General features: G+C 36.8%; 4 protein-coding genes across 5 annotated transcripts; 2 read left to right on the top strand and 2 right to left on the bottom strand.

Annotated features, from left to right (window-relative positions):
• Positions 1 to 1,233: 1,233 nt before the first annotated feature.
• uri1 (URI1 prefoldin like chaperone) lies at positions 1,234 to 16,246 on the bottom strand. Of its 2 annotated transcripts, XM_079825885.1 has the most exons (11): positions 15,470 to 16,246; positions 14,114 to 14,148; positions 13,700 to 13,778; positions 12,868 to 13,003; positions 12,692 to 12,783; positions 12,509 to 12,569; positions 12,232 to 12,418; positions 7,466 to 7,724; positions 6,520 to 6,671; positions 6,172 to 6,415; positions 1,234 to 2,072 (listed from the first exon to the last, which is right to left on the bottom strand). In XM_079825885.1, exons 1-11 carry the CDS (start codon positions 15,551 to 15,553, stop codon positions 1,890 to 1,892), a joined length of 1,512 nt encoding a protein of 503 aa, XP_079682011.1. In that variant the 5' UTR covers positions 15,554 to 16,246; the 3' UTR covers positions 1,234 to 1,889. The 2 variants fall into 2 exon arrangements, with proteins under 2 accessions (XP_079682011.1, XP_079682010.1); XM_079825884.1 differs by lacking the exon at positions 15,470 to 16,246 and having other exon boundaries at positions 14,114 to 15,126.
• A 215-nt stretch (positions 16,247 to 16,461) lies between these two features.
• On the top strand, positions 16,462 to 18,817 carry pdf (peptide deformylase, mitochondrial). Its single transcript, XM_079825891.1, has 3 exons — positions 16,462 to 16,567; positions 16,894 to 17,513; positions 17,631 to 18,817. The coding sequence occupies exons 2-3, from the start codon at positions 16,928 to 16,930 to the stop codon at positions 17,786 to 17,788; spliced, it is 744 nt and encodes a 247-aa protein (XP_079682017.1). The 5' UTR covers positions 16,462 to 16,567; positions 16,894 to 16,927; the 3' UTR covers positions 17,789 to 18,817.
• spata2l (spermatogenesis associated 2-like) lies at positions 17,787 to 23,188 on the bottom strand. Its single transcript, XM_079825890.1, has 3 exons — positions 22,912 to 23,188; positions 20,714 to 21,053; positions 17,787 to 20,608 (listed from the first exon to the last, which is right to left on the bottom strand). Exons 2-3 carry the CDS (start codon positions 21,050 to 21,052, stop codon positions 19,193 to 19,195), a joined length of 1,755 nt encoding a protein of 584 aa, XP_079682016.1. The 5' UTR covers position 21,053; positions 22,912 to 23,188; the 3' UTR covers positions 17,787 to 19,192.
• Positions 23,189 to 23,541: 353 nt separating this feature from the next.
• Positions 23,542 to 27,100, top strand: LOC307132072 (uncharacterized protein). The gene is made up of 6 exons (XM_079826219.1): positions 23,542 to 23,751; positions 24,180 to 24,287; positions 24,405 to 24,544; positions 24,714 to 24,810; positions 25,704 to 25,828; positions 25,996 to 27,100. Exons 1-6 carry the CDS (start codon positions 23,667 to 23,669, stop codon positions 26,170 to 26,172), a joined length of 732 nt encoding a protein of 243 aa, XP_079682345.1. The 5' UTR covers positions 23,542 to 23,666; the 3' UTR covers positions 26,173 to 27,100.
• The last annotated feature ends 794 nt before the right edge of the window (positions 27,101 to 27,894 follow it).

Below are 27,894 nucleotides of genomic sequence, written 5' to 3'. Positions count from 1 at the left end.
TATTTATTTTAAAGCTTAGTTGAAATGAATATAAATAGCCTATACAAAGGTCATACAAATAAGTGCCTATTAATGATTAACTAAAATGATACATGTGTAATTGATTACGGGTATAATAATTACATAAATGATATCTAAAAAATTCAAAATTATTATTATTATAAATAAGCATTGTAAAAGCCAGACGTTTTAGTCTTTAATAGCCATTTGCTATGTGGTAACCTTTAATTTGGAGTAGAAACAGGGGGAGTGACTTTATTGCATCAGAGGTGTGTCACTTTGCTCACAGCTGATTGGTCCAATTTCAGTTTGATCTCTTATCCAGAACATAACCTGCCCTGGAGCAGGTTAGCCGTGGATCTTAAGTTACTATGGAGATGAACACTGCTAAAAGCCAAACCACTTTAATGGTACCTAAAACCCAGGATTGGCACAAACTAAGCTTCAACATATCTGGCTAGACAACTAAACCGGCTTCATGGTATAGGCCCCTGGTGTGCGAGTCTCGTCAACAACAAATACAAGCTCTTATCAGCCCTACACGGTGTCACTATGACGGAAAAAGAAATGTATAAATAAATAAATGTAGACATAAATACATTTGAAGACTTCAGATGCAAAAGCCTTTAAGCCTCTAAGTCCGTCCGTTTTTCTTTGAATTTAGCATTCTTGTCAGGCTTCTATGTATAGGTTTCTACCTAAGTACCGGTACTTCTGAGTGGGCTGAGGCTGGGATTTAGTGGGTATTGAAAGTATTTTATGAACGTATATTATATGCGGAGAGCATTCACTCAGTATCGCTATCTCATTTATGACCGAGGTGGCTTTTAGAGGCTTTATAATATATTATAACTAAGTATAATATATATATTTTACTTAGTTATCTAGAGTCTGTATATTGTTTAAACCTTGAAATATATATTTTTTAAGTGCTTAGTTAAAAACACAAAATCTGAGCATCCTAAACAGTTAATGCTGTTAACGCTTCACCTTTGGAGCCAATTTCAGTTACTAAATATCTTGTTTCCCCCTATATGCAGCAGCTTTTTTTTTTTTTTTTAGTTTGAAGGATGAAAAGTACAACGTTTTGGCGCCCCCCAATGGCTTTGACTGAGCAACACTACAATGACAACGAAGTTGCTTCATCGGTAGAATTGAGAAATCTCATGCCTAGAAACCAATGCAAAAGATGTGTTTTTGTAGGAACAAGATTAAATAATGTTCTGATCAGTTAAAACACATATAGTCAAAATCATTTATTTTGCTCCATTTCAGTTACATCATGTTTCTGGCAGACACAAAAAAGCTGATGTACATTAGGTCAGAAACAAAGCCAAAACTCTGTAAACAATACAAAAGAAGATAAAGGAGAGTCAAAGTTCAGAAGGGATAAAAATGTTTTTTTTTTAAGCTGACAGAAATTGACAGCTATATCAACATAGGTTGCACATATTTTTCATGAATTAACAGAATGAGAATAAACTGATAAAGCATTTTCCAAAGAATCTATATCAGAGACCACATCACAACAATAACAGCAGTCATGATGTCACTAAAACTACTATTTTGTCTTGAAAACATTATTTTATTCGATTTTTTCGATTTTATTTTAACTATTATTTAACTGACACACACAAAAAGGATACCAAAATGTGCAGCTTGTCCATATTTAAACCGTCTGGCCTTAAAAAAAGCAAACTATTGGGAAAAATCATGTAACATTTCGATTGCTCTTATGGAGCAAATCAAATGTCCAGCGTGCATGTCACAAAACAAAACATGAGACAAATGACAGTATAGAAGCAGTGTGGAGGACAGAGGATGAGGACAGCTAGTGTTGCTGTTGTATTTAACCAAATTCAAAAGCTGGGCCCCAATGAGATGAACTCTTATTTCTGATGCAACCGTGTAGCTTTGAATTTGGACATCCTTTTGAGTGGCTCCTGAGGCGCTTCTGGGCTCACCTCCTCCAGCTTTCTCTCCGGAATTGTGGGTAAGCCAGGAGGGGCGATGGTCAGGTGTGGGATTGAGCAAGGCAGGGGATCCTTTTCAATCACTGTGCCTGTAAAAGCCTAAAACACAAAAAAGATCATTTCAGAGATTATTTGTGTCTGAGCAATACATAAAAACAACATTTAATATAAATTCTGGACTGAGAAGAAAAATCTGTCACCAAAAAAACATTTTTTTTTGGAAGAAATGTGAAACTCGCTCCCATTTTTGGGTGGTTTGTAAGGTGTTTTGAGCAGATTTTAAAAGCAGGTTAAAATGAGCTGGTTAGAGGCTTAATGATTGGAGAAGTCTGATATACATCATCAGAGAGAATTATCTATTTACCGACCGTAAAATGAAGTTATGACATTTTGATTTAAAATTACAAGCTTGAATTAATTGTTCACAATAAGATTAATAGCATGCAATTACAATACAATAGAATACATATTTTATTCTACAGCAAATTTAAGAGCAACTGCAACTAACCAAAGTGCTTTTCAACATAGGCAGTTACTTAAAGGGGCACTTCAGCGCTGGGAAGATGAATGTGTACTTAAACTGTCATTTAAGTAGTAGAAATGTGAAATTATTTTTGAATTTGGTGCCTTCAAGACTAAGAAAAGACAGAAAATGTATTTTTGTCTCATGTGGATGAAAGACAACAACTACCAGAATGCACTTGCTTCGCTGCCCTACGAGGCCACTCCCAAAGCCATAACTATTGGTTATCACTTGCCCACCACGGCACCGCCCCCAAACGTCATTTTGATATTCATAGGAATAAAATAATTTTGTTCAGTTAGAGAATAGACACTACAATTAAAAACTGAACGTGTCTTTTCAATAAAGTGTGAGTGAGCCGAAAGAAAGTGGTACAATAATTCAAATATACTATCGGGTTTCTACTGATACAAAGCTTAATGCTAAATCACTGAAGTAACCCTTTAAATCCACACAAACTCAAATAAATCCTGTTTAGTGTAATCAGACCAAAAAGCCATACTAAAAAGATACGTCATAAAACTAGATTTGAAAGCATCCACAGATGGGGAGGATCTAATGTACATTGGAAGAAAGAGCTCTATAAACAAGGAGCAGCTACAGAAAGGGACCTATGACCACATTTTGATTTTAATCTAGTTTTAGGAACATAGAGAACCATCTGGTTAGATCTCATATGCTGGGTGTTTGATAAAAAATACAAATAAAAAAGCCATACATTTCGTTGCAATACCATGCAATGTTTTAAAAACCAACAACAAAATGTTGAACTCAAATCCAATTTTATTCTAATTCTAACTGGGGTAATAATCTCTCGTCTTTGTTTTTATCTGGCTGTGCTGCTGTCTCTAGGCTGTCAGACTCTATCTCAATAAAGCCAGGGACACACCAAGCCGACAGTCGGACAACGTTGGGCCATTTTTGAGCGTCATCTGACTTAATTTTTCCGTTGTGTTCCGCACCATTGGTTCTAGTTGGATGCCGTCGGGTTGTTTTGTGCCGATTCAACATGTAGAATCAACGTTGGGCCGTCGGTGAGAGAGAGAGAGAACTCTGATTGGCTGTTCAGTCAGTGCATGAGAATAAGAGCAAAAGTGATGAAAGCGAGCAAAGAAGTCATGATGGCCCAGACAATATTTTTTTGCAATAATATTTTCATAATAACATGAGCAGAGTGGAATGAAGAACGTGATCAGCATGATTGATATTCAAAACGGTAAGCAAGCGCTGCTTTGTTAATGGACTGCAGTCTTAGTTTTGCTTTCCCTTTTTCAATTAAAAATATAGACGAATATATCTGCTTAAATAAAGACCGTTATCTCCTTTACACGCATGCGCAGAACTCGCATGCTAGTTGACAGTTGCCTGTAGACACGGCGCGAGGCGACAACACAGTAGGCTTTCATCAGTGCTGGTTCTTTGGAGTCGGTTTGGTGTGTCCCTACCTTAAGATAGGGGTGTCCAAACCTGCTCCTGGAGGGTCACTGTCCTGCAAAGTTTAGCTCCAACCTAAATTAAACACACCTGAACCAGATAATCAAGGTTTTACTAGGCAAACTAGAAACCTCCAGGCAGGTGTTTTGAGGCAAGTTGGAGTGAAATTCTTCAGGACAGTGGCCCTACAGGACCGATTTTGGAAGAGTTTCATATCACAGGGTTCCTACACAATTTTCATTTCAAAATTCCATACTTTTCCAGACTCAAATTTCCAGACTTCCCTACAGATTTTTCCGACCATATTTAACTTGTTCTGATAAATTGTTTTAAAATTCAACTGCTAACAAGTGTTACATTCTAAAGATTTAGTAATGACGTTTTTGCCTTTTATTACGATAGGAAAGTAGCTAGACAGGAAGTAAGGAGGGAGAGAGAGGGGGGCGGGATTGGGAAAAGTCCATGAGGCAGGACTCGAACTCGGGTCTCCCGAAGCACAACAGCACTACATGGCGACGCACTTACCCACAATGCTATCAGCGCCGACAAGTATGTTACACTCTGAGTCAAAACCTCCATGTAGGCTATCATGTTAAATTTGTAAATTTGAAAATTGTAGCTACTGTTGCTTGTACAAGTCAATTTAAAACCAAACCCAGTCAAGTTCAAAGCACAAACTAAAATGCTAAATCAGTGCAATGTTATTCATATTTGTAATTTTGTAATTTAAATAACTGTAAACCCCTACAGAAACAGAAGGGACGTTCATGTACAATTAACCAGAAAATTAGAAAATAGAGCTAAAGTCAATTGACAATGCTTAATTGGCTGTTAGGTACAGCAAACTTGTAAAGACTGTTTAACCAATAGGCTAATTATAAATCAAATATTTAGAAATCCTATATTAAAATATTGCCTTTTGTGACCTTAACGATTAAAATGCTAAATCAGTCACAATTTTTTAAAGGGTTATTAATTTGCCCAAAAATGAAATTTCTATTATCATTTACTTACCCTCAAGTCATTCTAAACTAATAAGACTTTTGTTAATATTGGAAATCTTGGACACATGAAGATATTTAAAGGATTAGTTCACCTCAAAATGAAAATGTCCTAATCATTTACTCACCCCAATGCTTTCCAAAATGGCACCAACTCAGTTGGTTGCTCAAAAACTTAATTTATTTTCACTGAAGAAAGTAAGGCATGGATATCTTGGATGGCATTGAGGTGAGTAAATGATTAGGACATTTTCAGTTTGGGGTGAACTAGTCCTTTAATAAAGGGACTGAAATCTCTCAGATTTAAAAAAATATATATATTAATTTGTGTTAATATAATAAAGTCTTATGGTTTTGAAAGACATGGGGGTAAATAAAATGACAAATTTTCAATTTGGGTGTACTATTCCTTTAAGAACTCCACCATCGACTCAAACCCAACTTGCTTTCTCAAACTACAAAGTGCTGTGTCAATCGGTACATTATGGGCTTCGTGACTTGATGTGGTCGATCTTGGTCCCACCTTGGTCTGGGCCATTAACGTTGTGAGACTTTGTGTGGTGGATGCTGTGATGAGATGACAATGCTTTTGGCCTAGCGTATGGCTTACAATTGCCGCCTCCCCCACATGTCAAATAATTTGACACAAAGTTTGCAAATGGCTTTCTTTGTAAATTTTTAATCTTTGGCTAACCAGGCTTTATATTTAGGATTGGCAAGCCAGCCCTCGGAAAACTTGCATTTTCCCATTTTGTTTGCCGTGAAGTCCACACTCAAATGTAAAAATCAAGGACAACGTTCCAGGTTTTTTTAGTCAAGCAGTTTGAGGAAGGGGAGCTGTGATGGCAATTGCCGCCTAACAAAATAACAACCAATCACTGCAGACCTAAACTCCAGCAGATCAAGTGTAAAAATGATCGGCAGCGCTGGCAGACTGATCCAAACGCCATGAAAAAAAACCAGATTGTATATATTATATATTTATTATATACATTTAGAAATTCTTAATTTTATATTTAGAAAACGAAATAGGGACAATAGTCTGGAAACATAAATATTTTTCCATACTCTGATTAATTTTTTCCATACTTTTCCAGACCTGGAAATTACTAAAATCAAATTCCATACTTTTCCAAACCCCGTAGGAACCCTGATATCAGGTTAAACATTTTTACAGGGTTAGAAGATAGATGGGGTGAATTTTTATTTCATGCCAACTTTAACAACAAGCATTCTGTACCTCAAAGCGTCCGTTAGTGCGGGGGCTCGTTCCAGTAGGGCTCTCCTCCTCTGTAATGCCATCGCTGGTATCACTGTGTGTGGCATCATCATGGCTCCATGAACGCCCAAAAGCCGCACGGCGCTCTTCAAAGTCAGCTGTGCTGCTCTCGCTGGTGTCACTGCACACGCTGTTCTCGCGACTGCGAGACTTCAAAATGGACTTCCGTGGAACTGGCTCTCCATTCACCAAGTCCACAAACAACCTAAAAACATAGACTGTGTTTAAACTGAACAGCTAAAAAAACACAAGCAGTGAAAGACGTGAATAAAAAAAATAGATAAATGATGTCTCCCATTAGGCTGTTACCTATAAATGTCTGCTGGGCTTGTGATCTTGTAACTTTCGAGAGGAGAATGGCCGTTACTTTTGCAGCTTTTCTTTTTTCTTTTGGCTTGCTCCTTTTGTTCTTTTCTTTCGCTGAACTTTAGAGTGGTGTTCTTTCCTGTATTTATCCTGACCTTCACAGGAAAAAGGGAAAATTGAAAAGATTACACAAAATGTTTTATTTCCAAGACAGACAGGAGAGAATAATTCAATGCAAAACATAAAATATTAATATACTCTACTGTTCAAAAGTTTGGGGTTGGTAAGATTTTAAGCGCAAGTCTCTCACAGAGGTTTCACACCGCAAGCGTGAGCGGCGCATATTTTTTTCGGCTTGCAGGTTGAGCAATGAGTGCATTCACACCGGGAGCAGGAGCATTGCATCACGCTGACGCTCAATTAAAAGAGAAGTCACACTTTTGATGGACAAAATAAATATGATTTTACGTGCCCAAAAATGCACAGAGTAACCATTTCTAGTGTGTTTTAACAAGAACTGGAGTACATCAGAAAAGAAAATAACAGCTCATGCTTGCAGTGTGAAACGGCCGTTATGCTCAAGTCTGTATTTATTTGATCAAAAATACATAATAGTGTGTAATATTACAATAAATAACTTTTCTATTTAAATTTTTTTTTTATACATAATTTATGTGAAGGCAAAGCTGATTATAATGGCTCGTCAGCCATTACTCCAGTCTTCATTGTCACATGAATGATCCGTCAGAAATCTTTCTTATATGCTGATTTTTGCTCAAGAAACATTTCTTACTATTATAAATGTTGAAAACTTCTTAGTATTATTGTGGAAACTGAAATTGTTTCAAGATTCTTTTATGAATTAGAAAGTTCAAAAGAACAGCATTTATTTAAAATAGAAATATTTTGTAACATTATCTTAAAGTGTTTTGTGTAGCCATCAACTAACCTTTTTGAATTCCACAGTGTGAGAAAAGTAGATAGTTGGAAGCCCATTGCTCGTTTCCTCCTCACAATCTTCCTCCTCCTCTTCCTCATCCTCAGGGTGCGAGCCATTAGTGCCATTCATCTGACTTGTGAGAGATGACGGTATCCAGCCATTTTCCTTCTGATGGCCATTAACCTGGACACCGCTGCCACCATCTGCTTCCTTCTCTTCCTCTGAGGAGGAAGTGGTGTCTTCTCCATTAGTGTCTGTGCTGTCCAACCTGGTATAATAGGGGGAAAAAAAGACCAAATCTATGAGTATACTATTAAATGGTTGGTGTAACAGCTACTTTTTCTGTACTGTGTGTGTATTGCATTTTCATATTACTTAAAGATATATGCATACATGGTATGAAAAGCAAAGTTTCTACACTTTTTGACCACTAAATTTCCATGAACTTTCTGTGAAGTTTGTGATTACAGTAATAAGGATTTATTTTCAAACTCCATTTGTATGCTCAACCCTCTACAATACGGGAAAAAAAAGTAAATAACTCGCATATGCGACTAAATCTTCACTCTGGGCAACTAAATAATGTCCATCATAAGCTACTGGCTAATAAATTCTTAGATTTTCCTCACCAATTTATGTGTTAAGGCTAAGTATAAGTGTAGCATGAATATATTTTTCACGTCCGGCACCGTTGTTTAAATAGCAAATGCACTCGTGCCCATCTGTTCGCCCAAGGGGGTGCTGGTCTGAAAATGAGGTGTGCTCAGGTGCCTTGCTATTTTGAACCAACTAAAATAGACTGCGCCATTGACCAACAAAAACCTGGTCTAAAGTCAATAGCGCTGTATTTTTTGTGTTATTTAAAGGGCGCGTTAGTAATAACCACCTAAAAGCATGTGCAAAACATGCGTACACTCTGCTTATCACACACACACACACACACACACACACACACACACACACACACACACACACACACACACACACACACACACACACACACACACACACACACACACACACACACACACACACACACACATTTAAATATTAGAAATAAAAAGGTCTTTCGGCTCGCAAATTCCACCATGTAAATAGTGAATCCGCCAGGGTGCAAGCACATCTGGCTTTTAAAGGGAATGGGAGTTGAGACTCTGATTGGTGTGTTGCACGTTACGCCCAAAACACACCCATTACTCATTAGGAGACTAGGTACAACCCTTTTGGACCATGACAGTTTTTTTTTTCCGTTATTAAACTAGCAAAAGTGGATTCGGACATGCTCTAAGTACACCTGCACCATGCGCTTCAGACCATGCGCTCAGATTAAAATAGGGCTCCCAGTGTGAAGGCGCGCGACTCGCCGTCACTTTACTGAGAGCGCTGTTTCTCACACACACGCAAAAAGAGAGAGCGAGTCTCTTACATACCACGCAAAATCGTCACGCTACATGTAAACGATTATACTTTGTGGTATTTTCCTGTCAAAATAACGGAATTCACTTTGGAACAAGCAGAAGATATGACGGTTTCTCTTGTAGGGCTGAAAGAATTCGTCCCCGTTTTAATTCCAGCAAATCAGTTTGAGCAAACCCTAACAACATGATTAATATTCATGAATCCAGCAGCTCAATCCTTAGTGCGTTGTATATTGTTATTAGTAGCATTATTATCTTTTAATAATAATTACTATTATCTATTACTATTATCTTTTTTTTTTTACAGAAACACTGAATGACCAACAATATCTTAAGCACCACCACTAATCAGGGCTCTACATAGCGACCATTTTGGGCGCATTTGCGCCTGAAAATTACTGCGTGCGACTGCGGAAAAGTATTTAGGCGCACCAGTGCGAGTGATCCGATCGATTCTCATGAATAGATGTATACCGTAATACAATCGGAATAAAAACTACAACTGCCAAAGTGCATCAACACTGACTGACTGAGCAACTGTTACTGTTTCGTGCTGCAATCAACTGCTTTTCATGCCTTCTGTCAGCAGAGCATGTGCAAAAAACATGTACGACGGACTACACTTCACAGATTGTTTACAAGGTGAAACCACAGTCTATGGGTGAAACGGGTGTGACGCGGCCATGCGCACTTACCAGACGCCTCGCGCTGATGTTTCTTTGCAGCCAAAATTAACTAGAAATACCACATTTGGATGATCATAAACAAGGTCGAAATTAACAGGGGCTTGGGGCAAAAATGCCACCAAAAATGAATTAATAATTTATTTATTTTTTAAACGCCCCTGTATGAGTTCTTGATTTAATCTTTATCATCTGCAGTCCATAACATTTATTGTGTTTAAAAAGGACTAGATGCATATGAGTGAGTACATCATGAATCCATTTTCCAAACCGTGTTTTTATCTTACCCTGAATCACTACGGTACACATATAATAAGTGTTTATATTCTGACTATTCAATTCCAGTTCGGGTCTCAGCGCTGCGGAGGAGCACAGTCCCTGCGTGACTCGCCATAGACATAAACAGAGAGAAGTAGTTCCGGCTGCAGTGTTCTTCCGCGAGACGGCTGCAGTTATGTTTATTAAGCGCCAGAGCGCCTAAAGTCACGGACAGCTATTGCTCCGAGTATTGGCATGATTGCAAATGTGATACTGATCTTGTACAAAAGTCCAATAGACAAGTTGAGATTAAGTAACAACGTTTTAGCCTCAATACTGTTTATTTCGTGAAAATCAAAACTACACCAGAACTGTTGCGCATCTCCAAGCGGTTCGATTCTAATGAATTTGCGATTGAATGAATGACTCCCACATAGACTTGACGCCACCTACTGGCTGTTTAATATAAATCTTTTAACTAAGTTTAAGTTTAACTTGTACATAGCCTATTTCTAAATTCAAAAACTTATATTTAAAACATTCATACAACATTATTTACCCATGAGCTGCATTAAATCTATGTAAATGTGTCTAAACACCACTTCAGATAGAGCTGCTGTGCCACTTCTACAGTGCAAAGATTGATCTTTTGATGCTGATTTAATTAGATTGGTAACGGTCTGGTTGTGTCTTATTGCTCTAACTAAATTTATTGTTTAAATTAACATTTTAAAAACAACTTTTCTATTTTAATTGAAGAAATTGACAAAAGATGATGCATACATTTAATAAGATTAGAAAATATTGCTCTTATAATGGTAAAAATGCCCTTGGACATTAATTTAAAGGGACAAAGATCATCCTGTAATGAGAAAGTTATAATTGGAATGCGTGTTATTGATCAGAAAGTGTTCCTACATTTTTGACTGTGCTCCTAATTGTTTTTAATTAGGAGCACAAGTGCTCCTCAAGAAAAATGTTAGCGTAGAGCCCTGCTAATCCTAAATTCAGTTAAAATGACAAGTATGCATTCATACAAGTTACCAAGTTTTAGTCATAATTACTTCAGATCTATCGCTTGATTATCATAATATCAAAATATAATGCTTGATTAACTGATGTTAAGAGTGTACATTTAGATTGTGGCAAGCAGGACAAAGCAGAGGACTGTGAGAACGGGGCGAGGCTGGTGGCGTGATGGATAGCATATCAGTCTAGCAAATAAACAAAAAAAATTGACTAGCCAATGGCGATTCTATTGCCAAGGTAGAGGGTTGATGCTAAGAACCAAAACTTTATTGATTTAAAGGGGGGTGAAATGCTGTTTCATGCATACTGAGCTTTTTACACTGTTAAAGACTTGGATTCCCATCCTAAACATGGACAAAGTTTTTTTAAAAAAGTTGGACGTTTGATGGAGTATTTCTGTGCCAAAAATATTCCTTTCGGTTTCTCATAAGTTTTGGAAAGGTTTTTTTTTCGAGTATGGGTATATGTGATGTCAGATGGGGCGGAATGTCCTTGTACGGGCCGTGCGCGACTAGAGCGAGAGAGCAACCGCTTTAACGAAGCCGGCTGCGCTGCAGTCACAGGACTTCACGAAATCAACAATGTCACCAAAGATGTGTGTTTTTGGTTGTCATGGCAAGACAATCATGTTTTTTCCGGAGCAGCAACAGAGTTGTGCAAGAATTAAGGTTCACGGTCGTGTGTTGGTAGCAGGCGGTGAGTAAAACTGCTTCAAATGTCTTTGTGTTGTTAGCTATCGATTCCTTTGTTTTTCTATGTAAACATGCATAGCTCAACGCAATAGCTGCGCGCGCTCGTCATTTTTTAGCTCCGCCCGAACGATACGCCCCCAGCCGCTCTGCTTTTTCTGGAAAGACTCTGTACAGCGTATCTTTCTTTTATAAATATAATAAAACTAAAGACTTTTCGGAGATATCAAAGATGCAATACTACTCTACGGGTACTCAAGATTGACTGAAAATGAGTGCTTCACCCCCCCTTTAAAGGGAATGACCATTTTGTGTCTCATAGGAAACAATTATTAGCTAGTATCATTTGCCCCATATAAACTACCATTAAAAAATGTTGAGACGTTTTTCAGCATGTCTCTTATGCTCACCAAAGCTGCATTTATTTAATCTGAAATACAGTAAAAACAGTAATATTGTGAAATATCATTACAAATTAAAAGAACTATTTTATATTATTATAATACATTTTAAAATGTAATTTATTCCTATAATGGCAAAGCTGAATTTTCAGCAGCCATTACTCTGGTTTTCAGTGTCACATGATCCTTCAGAAATCATTTTAATATGCCGTTTTGATGCTCAAGAAATATTTCCTGTCATTATCAATGTTGAAAACAGTTGTGCTGCAAAATATTGAACACAAAGTTGTTTTTTACCGGTATCTCTTATCCTGCATTTCCTCCTGTTGCTCTAGTTCATCAAGTCTAGCCCACAGCTCCTCCTCTGACAGCACCCCTGTCTTTCCCTCTTCATCACCTTCTTCCTTCTCCTCATCCTCTTTCAGCTCCAACAAATACTCCAGCTTAGGTTTAGAGTTGGGTTTGTGGGCCAAACGATGTTTTCCTGGGGAAGCACAATAGCACGTAAACGTAATTAACAATAGAAGTTCAAACAGCCTGATAGCATGAAAGATAGCCTAAAGACTAGATTTACCTTTTGTAGCTTCGTCCTCATTTTTCACCTCTTCTCTAATGTCTACAAAATCTCCAATACCCTGTTGAGAAAGAGTGTACGTGATTTTAGGCGTGTGCTTAAGTTTCTTCCGAAGATGAAAACATCAGTATAAGGTTTCCAAATAATGTCACGCAGTATTGAGGTCATGGTTAAGACACTTACACCAGTCAATTTTTCAAGATCCTTTGTAAAATCAGCCCTGTTCTGAAAGTTCTTCATCACTTTTTGCAAGTCATCCAGTGCGTTTTTGACATCTGGAAAAATAGCACATTTATCAGGTCAAGCTGTACGCATTATTCAAAACTGGTCACTGGGAAATCTTAGTAGAAATAACTCACGCTTCTTTCTGTGTTCCACAAGAGTGTCGGCTTGTTTGGCAGAACACTTTGCAAACCAGTTATCCCCGAGGAGCACCGTTAACTCATTAGTGTGAACCAGCTTTCCCGGCATGAAAGCCAAGGGACCAAATGGTACCTATCATGTAAAAAAAATAAAATAATAGTAATGTCACTTTCATCATTTTCAAATCTGACAAAAGGTCCATTAACATCTAGAACAATAACTATCTATCTATCTATCTATCTATCTATCTATCTATCTATCTATCTATCTATCTATCTATCTATCTATCTATCTATCTATCTATCTATCTATCTATCTATCGATCTATCGATCTATCGATCTATCTATCTATGAGGAAAAGGATGTGTGTTTTCAATGGTATCCGGTGTATAAAGCTACTAGATCACTTATAGTTTTCCACAGGTCATGTTGGCTGGAGTTTTTTGTCTACTGTAATGTCATGGAAAGATCATTATGCAGTGTTTTGTCAGCAGAAAAGTCCAAAAACACATTAAATAACAGTTCAACCGACTGAAGAGATCATGTCTATCCCTCACAGCCTTACTTTCATTCCCTTTCAAAGATGCTGCTCCTGTGAATAAGGTCTCAGTTGTGGTGTGAACTTTTCTATTCTCATATTAGAACAAATATTAAAACTTTATTGTTATTGTTATTGGTATAATAAACATATATTTAAACTAGCTAGAAAGGAGTGAAGTACTCCTCTGACGATTACATATTGTGTTGCTCAGGCATAGAAAACATTTTGTGTATCTAAAAGGTGAAAATGAAGTGGGATGCATTAGTAATTGAAAAGTGATGCCATACCATAATATCATAAGACAACTTGTCAGGCAAAGTCCTGAGGCGGTCCTGGAGAGATTCATAGTCTTTTTCCACTTTTTCCCTGTCAATCACAGAGAAAAATGAATCACTTATAAAAGGTAATTGCGGGTTTGTTGGCATACAAATTCTATTTTTGTCCTACCAACTGAACGTCTTTTTAAAATACTGAAAAGGAATAACAAAAGCCTGTCAAATCTTCTGTCATAACCATCAAACATCTAGTGATTCACAGTATAAACAGCATTTCCATTCCAAATATAAACATGCAAAAAAAAAACAAAGACAAGCTAATGTGCAGCTTGTATGAACAGTCATTTACCTGAGAAACATTGACATGATACATTGATAATGTTATGTGTGTCTGAGAGAGCTGATAAACTGCATGAGGACACTCACCAATGCGCAATTTGACTTCTGCAATCTTTCACCACCTGTTGTGGAAGACAATATGTAATTTCACAACCACTGAATTCCCAAAATGCCGCAGTGACAATCACTGCTAAACTATCTGTAATATTCTGGTAATGTGAATTGACCATTCTAGAGCGAGTAAATGATATTCCTGAAAGTTTCTGAGAAGTTGAGACATAATGTTTTGGCAATGTCACTGTCAAAAACAATATAAATTTAAAACAATTAAAACGAGTCGGTAGACTCACAAATAGCTAAGAAGTACTATTCCACAAAAATCAAAACAAAAATTCAACCCCATTAGGATTACATGCACTGTGACATTAATTTCATAACATGTACCCTTTATTACACATTACTGTAATGCTCAATTGCATATCTTTGAGTTTTTCTATTATAATTCCATCTCCTGAGTAATAAAATGCCTCCTGTCCTGTTTTTTTCCAAAATTAAAATCAGCAAGCTACCATGTTTTTAAAGAAAAAGTTTGAAAAAAAAAAAAGTGTTTTTCCATTACAGTAATTAAGAATGAGATTGTCATTATGCTAAAACAATGACAATTTCAAGGTTAATCTGCTTATTTGTCATGCAACTCATCTTAATTTTCCTTATGCAGAATATAATTTATTTTGGAGTGAAAAATGGTACGTTCTTTACAGGCTTTAGGATATTCACCCTGCAATAGAACAAAATAAAACATCTCCAAAAACATGTATGTTGCTGTAGCCAATGAAACAGAAGATTCCAGATTTTTAAAAGAAAAATCCTCCAGTCCTCCCGCGGACTTTAAATGAAGCAGCACAAATGTAGCTTTCATATCCAGCCAGCTGAGGTTTAATGTCAACACATGGTTAAAAGACATTTTTGCCTTTCACCTACTCATGTTACTCAAAATACCATGCAAATATAAATAGGTCAGTTACCCATAACTTCACACAGCATGTGTACTATCTACTGTAACAGTACTGTAAGCTTTTGCTTTTGGCAACGTGGACAACTTTGTATTCGATTAAACTGGAGTTTACATTGTTTGCTAGCTACCATACGTGTATGATAATTTATTGTTAACATTACTAAGATACATTGAATGTAAATACGTACATGCATTTTATTACAGAGCATAAAAACACGCATGTAAAACAATGAGCTAACCAACAGCAACACGTGATACACAAAGAACTTTCTAGAAAATGATACGCGTCTATGCGACTTTACTGCAAAACCAACATAAATAGACAACAGATACGTTAAGTGCTGGTGATAAATCACGTGCATGAACATTCGAGTTTTAATATCTGCAGAAATGCATCGATGGTATATGAAATAAACATTACTCCTGACCTTCCTGTGCTCCTCTTTCAACCTCTCAACGCCTTGAGGCAAATCATTAACGTTACTCCGTTTGACTTTTCCAGTTGCAGCCATTTGGTCGTGAAGGATGTCATCCACAATAAAACAAGGTTGTTTTTTAATATCCAAAACAATGAATGCTCAGGGGTTTGAAGTCCTATAGAAATGTTTATGAATGCAATTCGATGCGTTGCACTCAATCTGTCGCCTCGTAGTCATCAATGAAGCAGAACAAGTGGTCCAGTATATCGAGATTGAGACCATTTCACACGTGCATGGTACGATGTCGATCTTATCCCAAAATTTCCTCTTGTTTACAGTCCACCGATGGCCTGTTTCCCCTGCGCCATGTTCCTCTAATCACGGATGTAGTACGTACTCTAGATATCTCTCTGCCTACTACAACGCTGCAAACACGTGATCGCCTACTTCACCTAATTAATTTTACTTTCATTTTTAAATAACAAATAAAAAGGTTACGTTAAAATACATTACTTACGACAAAATAACTATAACTAGACTGGAAATAATTATCTGCATGGAACTATATAAATTCTCCTGTTAGTACCCTCAAACTGGCCATAATGCTTCATGACACGAATACTTACTTATAATAAAAAACGTATATATAATTTTTAATGATAGTTAGACGTGGTACTATTGATGGTAAGATTTGTTCGATTGAATTCATGCCTTGATATGACCGGAGGAGTGTCCTTTAACGTACGTGTAAACAATCCTCACGCCGTTTTGAAACCGGACGTTATCTTTTAAATGATTTTACCAAAATAAAAGCATTCAGCTTGACGCGTTTTTCATTTTTCTGTGGTATTTAAGTTTAGACTGTTTATGTTATATTGTATTATATTATTATTTTTTAATTATTATTATTATTATCATCATTATTTATTATGATTTTACCTTTGGATTTTACCCAGAGACTTTTATTTTAAAGAAACAACACGGTGTCGTTGGTCACAGTATTCCGTTTTCCGGTAGGGCTGTCCTCACATTGAAATGCTTAAGTTATAAGCGCTTAAAAATTGTACATGTGGAATTCTTATTATTACAGGAATTATTACAGTGCTGGTGAGTACTGACACTTGCTCATAAGTGACTGTCCTTTGGTAAAATATATATATTTGCCATATGTCATTGGGAAAATGCTCATATATATATATATATCTCTAAAAAAGAAACATCTCACATTTAATAATATTTTCGCCCCTTCTATATAATTAATGTAGCTACTTTTAAGTTGTTACTGCTTACTTATGTAAATGTGCATTTAAATATGCATTCAGCTTAATGAACTTAAATAAAACAGACTTGACCACATTCAAATGTATTGTATTAATAATTATTTTGTCTTTGTTGATATGTGACATGATATGTTCTTTTTTTCCTTTCTCCAGCTGTCAGGAGAGAAGCTTTCCACTTCAGCCAGTCATGATCAGGCACTGGAGGACATTGTCACATTGTGTCTTCAGAAGTCAGACAAATGATGTACTTCCAAAACCAGTTAGACTACTTTTACCCTTGTCACCATTCACATGTACTGCATCCCTACGTACTCATTCTACCAACATCAAGATGCGCTCCTACTTACAGTACATGAAAAGGAAAGTCAAAGGTGCACCATCTCCTCCATACTATCACGTGTGCCAGGTTGGAGATCCTGTGTTACGTTCACAGGCTGCGGCAGTGGAACCTGGAGCCATTCAGGGACCAGAAGTGCAGAAGGTCATCAAGACCCTGGTCAAGGTGATGAGAAAGCTTGAGTGTGTCGGCCTGAGCGCACCCCAGATTGGTGTTCCTCTACGAATATTAGCCTTGGAGTATCCCAAAAAAATGCTTGAGGACAGTTCAGTCCCTTCTATTGAAGCTCGGGGTTTGATGGCAGTGCCCCTGATGATTTTTGTAAACCCACAGTTGCGTGTACTAGATGGACGCACTGTCATCTTCCAAGAGGCATGTGAGAGCATCTGTGGGTATTCAGCATCCGTTCCACGCTATGTGTCTGTTGAAGTCTCAGGTAAGAGTATCATGCCGTAAAAAAACCCTCAACCTGTATTAAGTGACCCATAGCTAAGAGGCTAGACTTAATATCATTGTGGCAACCTAAATATTTACATTTATCTTCTTTCCAAAGGTCTTAATGAGAAAGCAGAGCCTGTCAGCTGGCAAGCGAGTGGGTGGCCGGCCAGAATACTGCAGCATGAAATGGATCACCTCAATGGAGTTTTATATATCGATCGCATGGACAGTAAAACCTTCATTAATGTCAAATGGGAAGAGTACAATGAATAAAGCTTTGGGAACTTTATTGCAACTTTACCTTTGGATTTCAGAGAAAATTGACATATCAATCCTTTGTTATCTGAAACAAGCCTTTTTATCACAGTTTATCACATTTCACACCCAGATATGACCTCATGTTGACCATTTACAATCAAGTTTTCATTTTCCTTTGTGGATAGTATATGACTATATGGAGATTACAATACCTTCATCTTCGATAGTAGGACTTAAAAAACAAAACAATAATGTTTACGATTTATTTTAATCTTTTAAATAAAAGTACAAGCAGAATTTGCTAACATTCCCTTTATTTTTATATTAATTCCATTAATCTATCACAATAACAAACATGTGCATTATATTGAATAATTATATGGCAGCATAGAATATGACTCAAAACAACATAACAATTGGTTATGGAAATTGGAAATGTTGCTAAGACCCAAAACCATAATTTTCCAAAATGCATCAAACCAATAACTAAATACATTAAGAGTTAAATCTCCAAAGAATCAAATATTGGACTCGTACACACAATCTCAACCAATAATATACAGTTATAAGCTGTGTTATTGAATGACATAAAATAGTAACTGAAAGTTACAGCCACAATATGTAATTTTTTGCCACTAGAGGTTGCTAATTCAAAACAAAGGCATAGCTTGATGACGCCTGGATATAGCGGAGTTTTTATTATGCCGCAGACAACCGCTTCCGCTTTTTTCTGGTCATGCGTATGTGGGGTAATGCAGCGCTGTTTTATCATATTAGATACATTTGAGTGTGTTGAAAATGATTCTATATTGTTACTTTCGCTCACACCGCAGAAAGCTAGATCAATATTAGGCATGGTAAAACATGGTACTCGCTGTAAATCATGAAAACGAGATTTAATAAGACTAACTGTGTTGAGCTATATAACAATGATTAGTTTTATGCCGATTAATGCATCCAAACAGTTGCTCATTTGTCTCATGAAAAACATAATATATTAAAGCGTCTTTGGTGTTTCTACAAAATAAAAATGGAAATCGAGGGTAACGCGGGTATGATGTCATTGATAGGCGATGCACGGACACAGTCCGTGTCCTGGTTAAAATTGTTTGTTTCTCTGGATTTAAAGATTCTTGGAAACATTTGGGATAATGTAAGTACACAAGTCAACAAAATACATAAGTGGTTTTTGGATACTTTAATCCAAAAGTCTTTCATATTGTGCCATTAACTCTACAATGAACTTTATAACTATCAAGACATCGCCGATATCAAAAATCAAAAGCGTATCAGATTGTCATGTGTTTATCCCCCAGTATTTCAGATTTATTGTGCAATTAGCAAAATAATAACAGGCTTAATGTGCAGATTAAAACAGTCTTCAACCACACATGGTCAACATACATGGACGCATAGATATTATACAGAGGTAGAGGGGGTGACAGGATTTTTACACTTACATAACAGGGCATTTTTAAAGCAACAGCGTTTGCAATACGGGGCACCACAATACCTGCAGAAGGTGTTAAGTTCAGAACTCGAGCAAGTGATGCATTTAGTTCCGATATCTTGTATTTTGTGTTTTTGGGAGCAATGCCATCCATCAGGACACCCAGAGGAATGAAAGGCTTTACAAGTCAGGCATACGATTTTAGGCAAAGACAGTTGAGTTGTCAAGCAACTATGGTAAACTGATATTGGTGCACAAGGTGTTTTTGAATCACCCGTTTCCTGGGTATACTGCAAATGATGTGCATTTGTAACACAATTTTTCAAATCGCTACAAAGGTAACTATGGGAGTTGTTACAGGTGTGGCAGATTACCTCTACTGGAGCCCCAGAAGAAAGACATGCGTGCCTCTTTTGAGCATTCACTTTTTCTCCTTGTGGGGGCTGTAATTTTCCTGTAGGCTTCACGTTGTGCTTTAAACGGCATGCTTTAATAATATTACAGTTGTGGTCATGGATTACCTGGCAGTCGTAGCAAACCAAAAATGAATCAGAAGTAGAATTGACCATACAATTATGTGTCTTCAGGGAACCTTTTTCCTTGCCCCATCTAAGTTGGTCTTCAGCTGTGTATGGACACAGTGCTAAAGTATGCCGTTTGAAAGAGCACTCTCTATAATGTCTACACGATGAACTGTGAACATCTTTGCACTTCTCACACTGGTATATAAATAATTCATCTGGAGTGATACAGCTGCAGATCACGTTCACTGCTGCTTGTCTCTGGGCATCACCTTTTGATTGATCTTCCCCAAAGCTTTCCAATGGACCTGAATTGTTGATTGATCTTCTCTGCCTTACATCCTCATTATTCCTCATGTCTGACTGTATGGGCTCTTTTTGCAAAGGCTTGCTTTGAGCGATCTCTTTTGGTGGCATATAAGAGGAGTGTGGTGGCGAAAAAGTAGTGGACGTCAAGTGAGAAGTCACATCTGCCTGCTCTGTGTACAGATCCAGCTCATTGTCCATCCTGCTTGTCTGGATGGGATCCGAAGTACTAGCAACCTCTGACTTTCTCTTGGTGTTCTCTAATGCTACCTGAAGACTGTGGCCCGCCTGCCTCTCTTTAACAAGCTGAATAACCCACTCCACACCTCTGTGCGCAGAGCCCAAGGCGGAAAGTAGGAGCTGGCACTCCATCCGGGCAGTGAAGAAACCGCATGCTAGGCTGAGTAAGAAATCAGTAGGAGCTAGTTTGGAGGTCAGCATCAACTCCTCATCTTCATTAGGGCTTGAAGGCTGGTACCCAAGCAATCCAAACAGCTCTTTAGCCTGCTGAAGGGTCAGTGCAGGTTTGATCAAATGGGTGAACATACCTGAAAACATCTGAAGAGATAGAAGAGACTATTTTAAGGCAGTGAAAAAACAAAACGTCATTCAGACGATTTCAAAATCTATCTCTGTAGGCGTCACACCAGTATTTCCACATACCTTAACCAGTCTGTACTCTCTTCTCCAGGGGAACACGTAGAGGTTTAACGCAGCGAGCTCCAACACTTCAAAGGCCTTGGAAAGCTTTTCAAGCCCCATCTGGCCAGTTTTAGAAGGAAATGCATTGAGAGATTTTTCCACTACTGTCAGTGAATCTAATCCATGTAGATTATGCATCTTCTGGGCATTGTTACTGCCAAGGAGCGCCTCCACTTCCTTGCACAGTTCCTTATCCCTGCAAATCAAACTTCGGTCCCCCTTCTCAATTCGTCTTTCCAAGTTAGTCTTGTACTTATTGATAAGACCATTCTCTGTCTTTTTATGAGCAAAAGAATTCATCCTGTCAAAAATAAACAATATATGAAGTTTTTTATTGACAATCAATGACAATAATCACTTACATATAAAAATGTGGTATATCCTTTCTGGTACCCAGAAAAAAAAAAGTTTTTTGAATTTTGTATTTTTTCATGTCATTACATTGTTTAGAACATAAGAAACAAATGGGGAAAACATTTTGAAAAATTTTATTTTATTCATATGTTATGATATGTGCTCTGTAGTTGACACCAGGACTCAGTTGTTAAAAAAATAAAATTGCATATAGGCAAAAACAATGGGATTTATTTTTGATTATCCAATACATTTTTAGGTTTCAGGATTTTTTTTAAACAAACTTTGATTAAAGATGATTCTGAACTATGTTATTAAAGATATAATGAAATGCATTGATATACAATTTTACTTTATGCAATATGTGGGTAGAATGGCCATACTTGGATTTTCCCATTCAATACAATGTATCTATTCTATACACTAGGGCTGGGCAAAAAAAAAAAAAGATTTTTCGATTCATCGTTTTTTTAAGATGTGGTTGATTCAAAATCGATTCTCAAAGGCCAAGAATCGATTTTTTTTCATATTTATTTCGTAAAATTTGAACATAAAATTAACGTAAATCTAATTTCTAATTACTGTGTTCATATACCAAGTACTAACAAAGTCACCAAGTTTCGTACCATTATGATGAAGCTACGATTTTTAACATAAAAAAAAAAAAATTGGGGTCAGAAATGACCGAAGACCCCCAGAGGGTTAATATACAGGTGGCTCTTAATATGTGGCTCTTAATTTCTTTTTAATTACCCACTTGTAAACTTGTTCACTGTTCATTTTTATAAATATAGTATTTGTATTAAATTTATATTCGTTGAGTTGAATCAAGAATCGAAATTGAATCGAGAATCAAAATCGAATCGGTTTGAGAGTTTGCGAATCGAAATCGAATCGAAACATCTGAATCGATACCCAGCCCTTCTATACACTGCATCTAATTTGCATATTAATGTGTTTCTTCATTACAACATGTAATGAAAAAATAAGTGTAATAATTGGGAGTAAAAATTGGCAACATTTTCATAATAATATCTAATATTTCATTGGAATATTGATATTTAATTTATTTCCCTATTCACTTGTTGTGTCTCTAAAATGCCTGATAAACATGATTTAAGTCCTGGCCTCCACTACAATGGACATTTTTATGAAATATTTTCATTAATATGTCATATTTTGATTAGAAATCCCATAACATTTTTCAGAGAAAATGACTCAAATATAACGTCCTCTACAGTGGACAAAAGTCTATTCCTGGGTCCCAGGAGGATAATACTTTGTTGAAAAGATATACAACAACAATATAATACGTTTCTCTCCATAATTAAACTGAATGACGTCACGAATACCGTGGATGACGTTTTATATATAACTATATAAAATAACATGTTACTATCTTAAGGTTAAATATCCAAATTCAATTCAATCTGACCGGATATTGCTGAATACATGTAGACATTTAAACTATTCAAAACATGCAAAATCAACAGATTAAAGTGAAAGTGAAGATGAAAACACATCCGTCAGGAATTAAAAGCAGGGTTCTACACAATATTGTCGTACTTAGATTCAGATTTTAAAAGTATATTTGACGTATAGCGCATTGTTATTCAATAAATAGCATAAACTACGCTAAAACGTTTACAGTGTATCTTGCTGCCTTCCCTTAGAAAAACCGCCACTGACATTTTTTCAACTAACAGTAACTTATTAAATTCAAATCAACAAAGCTCGTGGCACACTAACGCCGTTCACAATAAACAATTACCACTGTTACGAATGAAATACATTAGATTTGTTACCTGATCAACGTTCAGCGTCCAAAACAAACCTAGGCGGAGAAACTTTTGTTTTACATCACTTCCGTATTCGGCTCACGTGGCCTGAAAATTGCAGCGTCTCCAGATTTAAAACAAGATTTATAAAACTTCACACAAGTAATGTATACAACTAATTTAGTTATTTATTTAAATATATATAAATAATTCAAAACACTAGTCAATAAATCAGAATCACAGCAACATGGCACGCATATGCACAGTGCACAACAGGTTCTTTACAGTGGATATTCAAATGTTCTTCACACTTAGAAAAAATGGTTCCTTTAAGAGGAATTTTTTTATTTTATGGTATTTAATTTTTTTTATTTAAATATACCACAGACCAGTGATTGTTCACAAGAGGGCGCTATAATCTAAGATGGAAACTATTGGTAATATTTTGTTCTGACCTTATCACACTTTTAAGTGAATTATTGTAACCTTGTTGTCTACTGAATACGAAATTACTGTTATTCACTATATATATATTTTTTTTTATTTTTTTCAGTCGTAAGATCGATAATTTTCCTTATAGCCTAAAATGGTTACTTTGAAACTAAGTTAATTGTGAAAAAGGATAAAAAAAAAAACGCATAATTTGGTGGGAGTGTCATTCTGAAAGGGGCGTGTCATTCCTGCTGCGGTTAGATTTAAAGATCTTGAGCAGCAGGAGACATAAACCCCATAAACCATAATCAATCTCAGACGTCTGCACTTCTTCAGCAGTTGTCTGCACGATGTCAAACGAGGACAGGGTGGTTTTAGTGCTCGGTGGAGCAGGGACTGTCGGCTCCGGGATAGTGAAAGCTCTCCTGGACAGAGGTAAGAGCACATTAAGTATTTCAATTTAACAGATATAGTAGTAAGAATGATCTTAATTTGAAAAATATATGCAACATTATTAATATTTATAACTATTATTAGGCCTATATTATTATATATTATATCAGTTATTCATTTTAAAAGGCTTAAAGGAAAATATTTACTATAACATGACTTAAACATACACAATCAAATGTGTAACAGTCATCTGACTTTCATCGTTCTTAATTTATCTCTTTGTTTACAATTGTATTCAGTGCGGTTATGATTAGGAAAATACAACCCTATTAGATTATTAGAGGTTAAAATGAGGATTATCTTCTGATTCTGCAAATCTATGAATCATTTTTCTTTCTTTAGGTTAAATTGCTTTTTTTTTTATTATGTTTTGCATTGAATGTGTGGTAACTATGCAAACACATATTTAGGTTTCAAAGTCGCTGTGATCTCCAGAGACAACAGCAAGTTGGAGAAACTCAAAGGGTTTGTTTCACCTAGCACAAAAAGTAACCTGACCACTTTAGTGGGTAATGTTGGTAAGTATCTTCTCCCTTTTTATTAGATTTTTTTTTAATGTTATCTTTGCAACTCTTGTCATTTTGAGGTCTCATTGATTTGGGATGGACTGATGAAATACTCTGCTAATCTATAAGGCTCAGTGGAAGAAGTGGAGGAGGTGAAACAGGCCTTGCTTAAGTCTGTGGGAAAGATCACAGACGTGGTGTCCTCTCTGGGCTTCAGCTGGTGGCAGGGTGGTCCACCACACACTCAACCCCTCAAAGAACTGCAATGGGTGAGATTCAAATAAAGAGAGCATTTACTTTCAGTGATTCCTTCCACTCCACTCGCTCATATGACATACATTTCACCATCCGCATTTTGCTTTAATCTTTGGGTCTGCATGCTCTCCAAATGACCCACCATCATTTCATTGCTCAAAACTCATCTTCTCTGATCACCAGGTTATCGAGACTCTGCTTTTTAGCACATTTGTGTCTTGGAAAGCGTTCTTTCCCCTGGTGAGAGATGATCCCAACTGCACCTACACATTTATCACAGGTAGGTTATCATTTGCCCTCCAAAACATATAGTTGTTTGTGGAAAATAATCTTGAGTTTACTAGTAAATCTATTTGAAGGCATTCAGACATTGCACATCAATTAATATAAAAATATATAATAAAAAAAAATTACATTAAAGTGACTTAAAAAATGTGTTGAATCTTGTATAATTTATAAAAAAAGTTGAAAATTGCGTTAAAGCAATGTGAAAACGAAGTATATTGTCATAAATATATTGGTCATATAATTTATTTTGTGTCCAAATTAATATTTGAGCAAATTAAAAACAAGTCAATAAAACAGAATCACTGTTGCTGCAACAGTAATGGTACAATAAATGTTCTTCACACTTAGAAAAAATGGTTCCTTTAAGAGCCGTTCACTGAAAAGATGTTCAAAACACCCTTTTGGAACCTATTTTTAAGTTTTTGTTATTTTAAAATAACCTATAAATTAACTTTAGCACATGAAGTTTAACAAATGTTGTTTTTACTTTAAGTTGCAGTTGCCTTTAATTTTGAGTTCATTCAAATTAAAAATTTCAATTAATAGAAACTTAAAATATTGCTAGTTGAATCACATTAATGATCTAAATTGATTTGACAAAAGATAAAAAGTTGTGATAAATCATGAAAAATATACATATTTTTTTACAGTGTAGCTGGTGTAGTTTTTATGCTGTTTTATTTATAGTAACGATTTTTTTTGTGTTTTATGGTTGTAGTTAACTAATAGCCCTTAAATTTTTCACACTAAGAAAAAAAAAAAAGGTTCACTGAAAAGATGTTTATAAAACCCTTTTGCAACCTCTTTTTAAGAACCAGATTTTGAGGAAAAAAACAGGCAAATAAAATCCACCTTGCCTATATAGATGCAATCTCTTTTGTACAGGAGGTGCTGGAGAGAAAGTGCTGATGCCTGGCACAGGGTTCCTGACCGTAGGTGCAGCTAGTGCTCTGGCGTTCTGTCAGGTTCTGCGCGAGGAGTACCCAGAGGTGCCATGCAAACTCAACCAGGTGTGCCTATGTGCTGTCTGAAAATCTCATCAAACTCTCCTAAACACGCCAAGTTCATGGGGTTATATTCCGGTCATGACACGTAGACTCGCTGCAGATGTGCTGAATCAAAAGTATTTCCTCATATTTGTTCCCCTATGATGCCTGTCTTTTTAATCTTCCAACAGGTGAAAATCAATACGGGTGTGGCGGCCCCAGACCGAATGGCCCCCGGGTACCTGAACCACTTGGATTTAGGGGAGGCTGTGGCTGTGCTGGTGGAGCGCCGCAACACGTCCCACACAGTCTTCCCTGTGAGCTGTCCTGCCGATCTAAAAACTGTTCTCTTGGAAGGCAATCTGTAAGCAAGCCTCAGACTCATCATCCGATTTTCCTCTGTGTTCGCTTTATCCTGTTAGTATGCGTGCACTGTTTTTATTGCATGTCAACACAACATTCCTGTATTGATAATAGCCAGCTTTGTCATAGTACAGTCATAGCCTTGAAATACTCATTGTGCTCATAACAAATCAATATAATAGCCAATGGAATGGTACAGATGCTTTGGAGTGCAGCAGAGCATGAACTCAGCCCCAGACACGTAAGCTTGATGTGTGAGAACGGATGTAAAAACAAACTCGGTCTTTTCCTTGGTTGGAGTAAGAGAGAAAACATGGCAGGTTGTTGGCACACTAGCGTTCCCGTAGCGTGACTCCCTGCCCTCGTTCACTCAAAAACATATCTGGCTGCCGCTTCCACGGCTCCAATTATTCCCAGCCGTGTGGCCCATAATAAGCGCACGAGGGGTTCAGAAATGACCGGCCTCCAAAGTGGAGGACATTGTCTTTGTTTACTGTGATCATATTTGCATAAACGCTTTAGCGGCATGAATGTAAATTTGCCATTAAACAAATCTGGATTCCGTGACGGGGAAAAAGGTGAGAAGACTTTGTCAGTTTATCAGCTGTGGGTTTTGCTTTGCATCAGCTTATTAAAGGGATAGTTCACGCTAAAGTAAAAATTGTGTCATCCCAAACCTGTAACCTTCCTCTATTGTGTTCCGCATAAAGGAAATATTATGACATGAGGCTGAGTAAATGATTTTCATTTTTGGGTGAACTATGCCTTTAAATCTGAATAACCGACCAAAAAGTGTGCCATTCTCCTCACATCACCTAAACATAGTCTCTGTTACTCAGTTTAGTATGTGTCTGAGTGAAAACTATTCATGACCTGGCGCATTCATCTTGTGTGTCTGAGGAAATTCAAATAATAAATAAAAGAAAATCTCCCAGACTCCTAGTTTCTTTGAAGCAGTAACCCATCGTGACACGAGCCATAAAGCTGAGGGCGTGATATGATTAAGTTGCCTGGAATTCATTAAAATCTGGCTTGGAGTCCTTATTTTAAAAACTGTTTGGGAATTGAAAAATTTAAAACAATGGAAAGCAAAGAATCCACTTTGGCAAATAAAGAGGTCCCTTTTCGTGAGACGGCACAGTACAAGTGCCAAAAATGTGTTTCTCATCAATATTTTCTAATTGAAAACTCACATGAAAAGATATTTTGAATGAGTAAATAATGGCGATTTTCATTTTTGCGGCAAACCATCTCTTTAAATTGCATGAACAGTTGAAAGTTGGAAATATCAGGGATGCAGCATTTAGAAACCACAAAAGTGAAAAGGTTATGTTGAGCAACCTACTGTCTTTTTCTATACAATTTTACACAACTCGATCACAAATTGCCATCTTTTGTGCATGACAGGAAGCATCTATCTAGTCACATCATTTCTAGATCAAATTAAATGGGGATCACGGTTTGCAAACTTTCCCTAGCCACTCTCGCTGTGTTTTGGTGTTTAACCCCAAGGCTTGTCTCGGGCTATTTTGGGTGCCCACTCTAAAACACAGACAGGAATTGGGGCATTTATGCAGAGGGACAAGACAAGTGGACTGGAAGGGATTTCAAACTCAGCCCATAGACAAAGAGTCACACAGTGAAGCCGTTAAAGTAATCGTCATCCACACAGAGGGTATTCTAGGACAGAGGTTAAGCCTCCTGATGCAGAGTGGCATGTTTTCTCG

The sequence above is a fragment of the Gobio gobio genome, assembly GCF_949357685.1.
Source record: "Gobio gobio genome assembly, chromosome: 9".
Taxonomy (NCBI): Eukaryota; Metazoa; Chordata; class Actinopteri; order Cypriniformes; family Gobionidae; genus Gobio; species Gobio gobio.
This window is presented reverse-complemented; position numbering and strand designations above follow the sequence as displayed.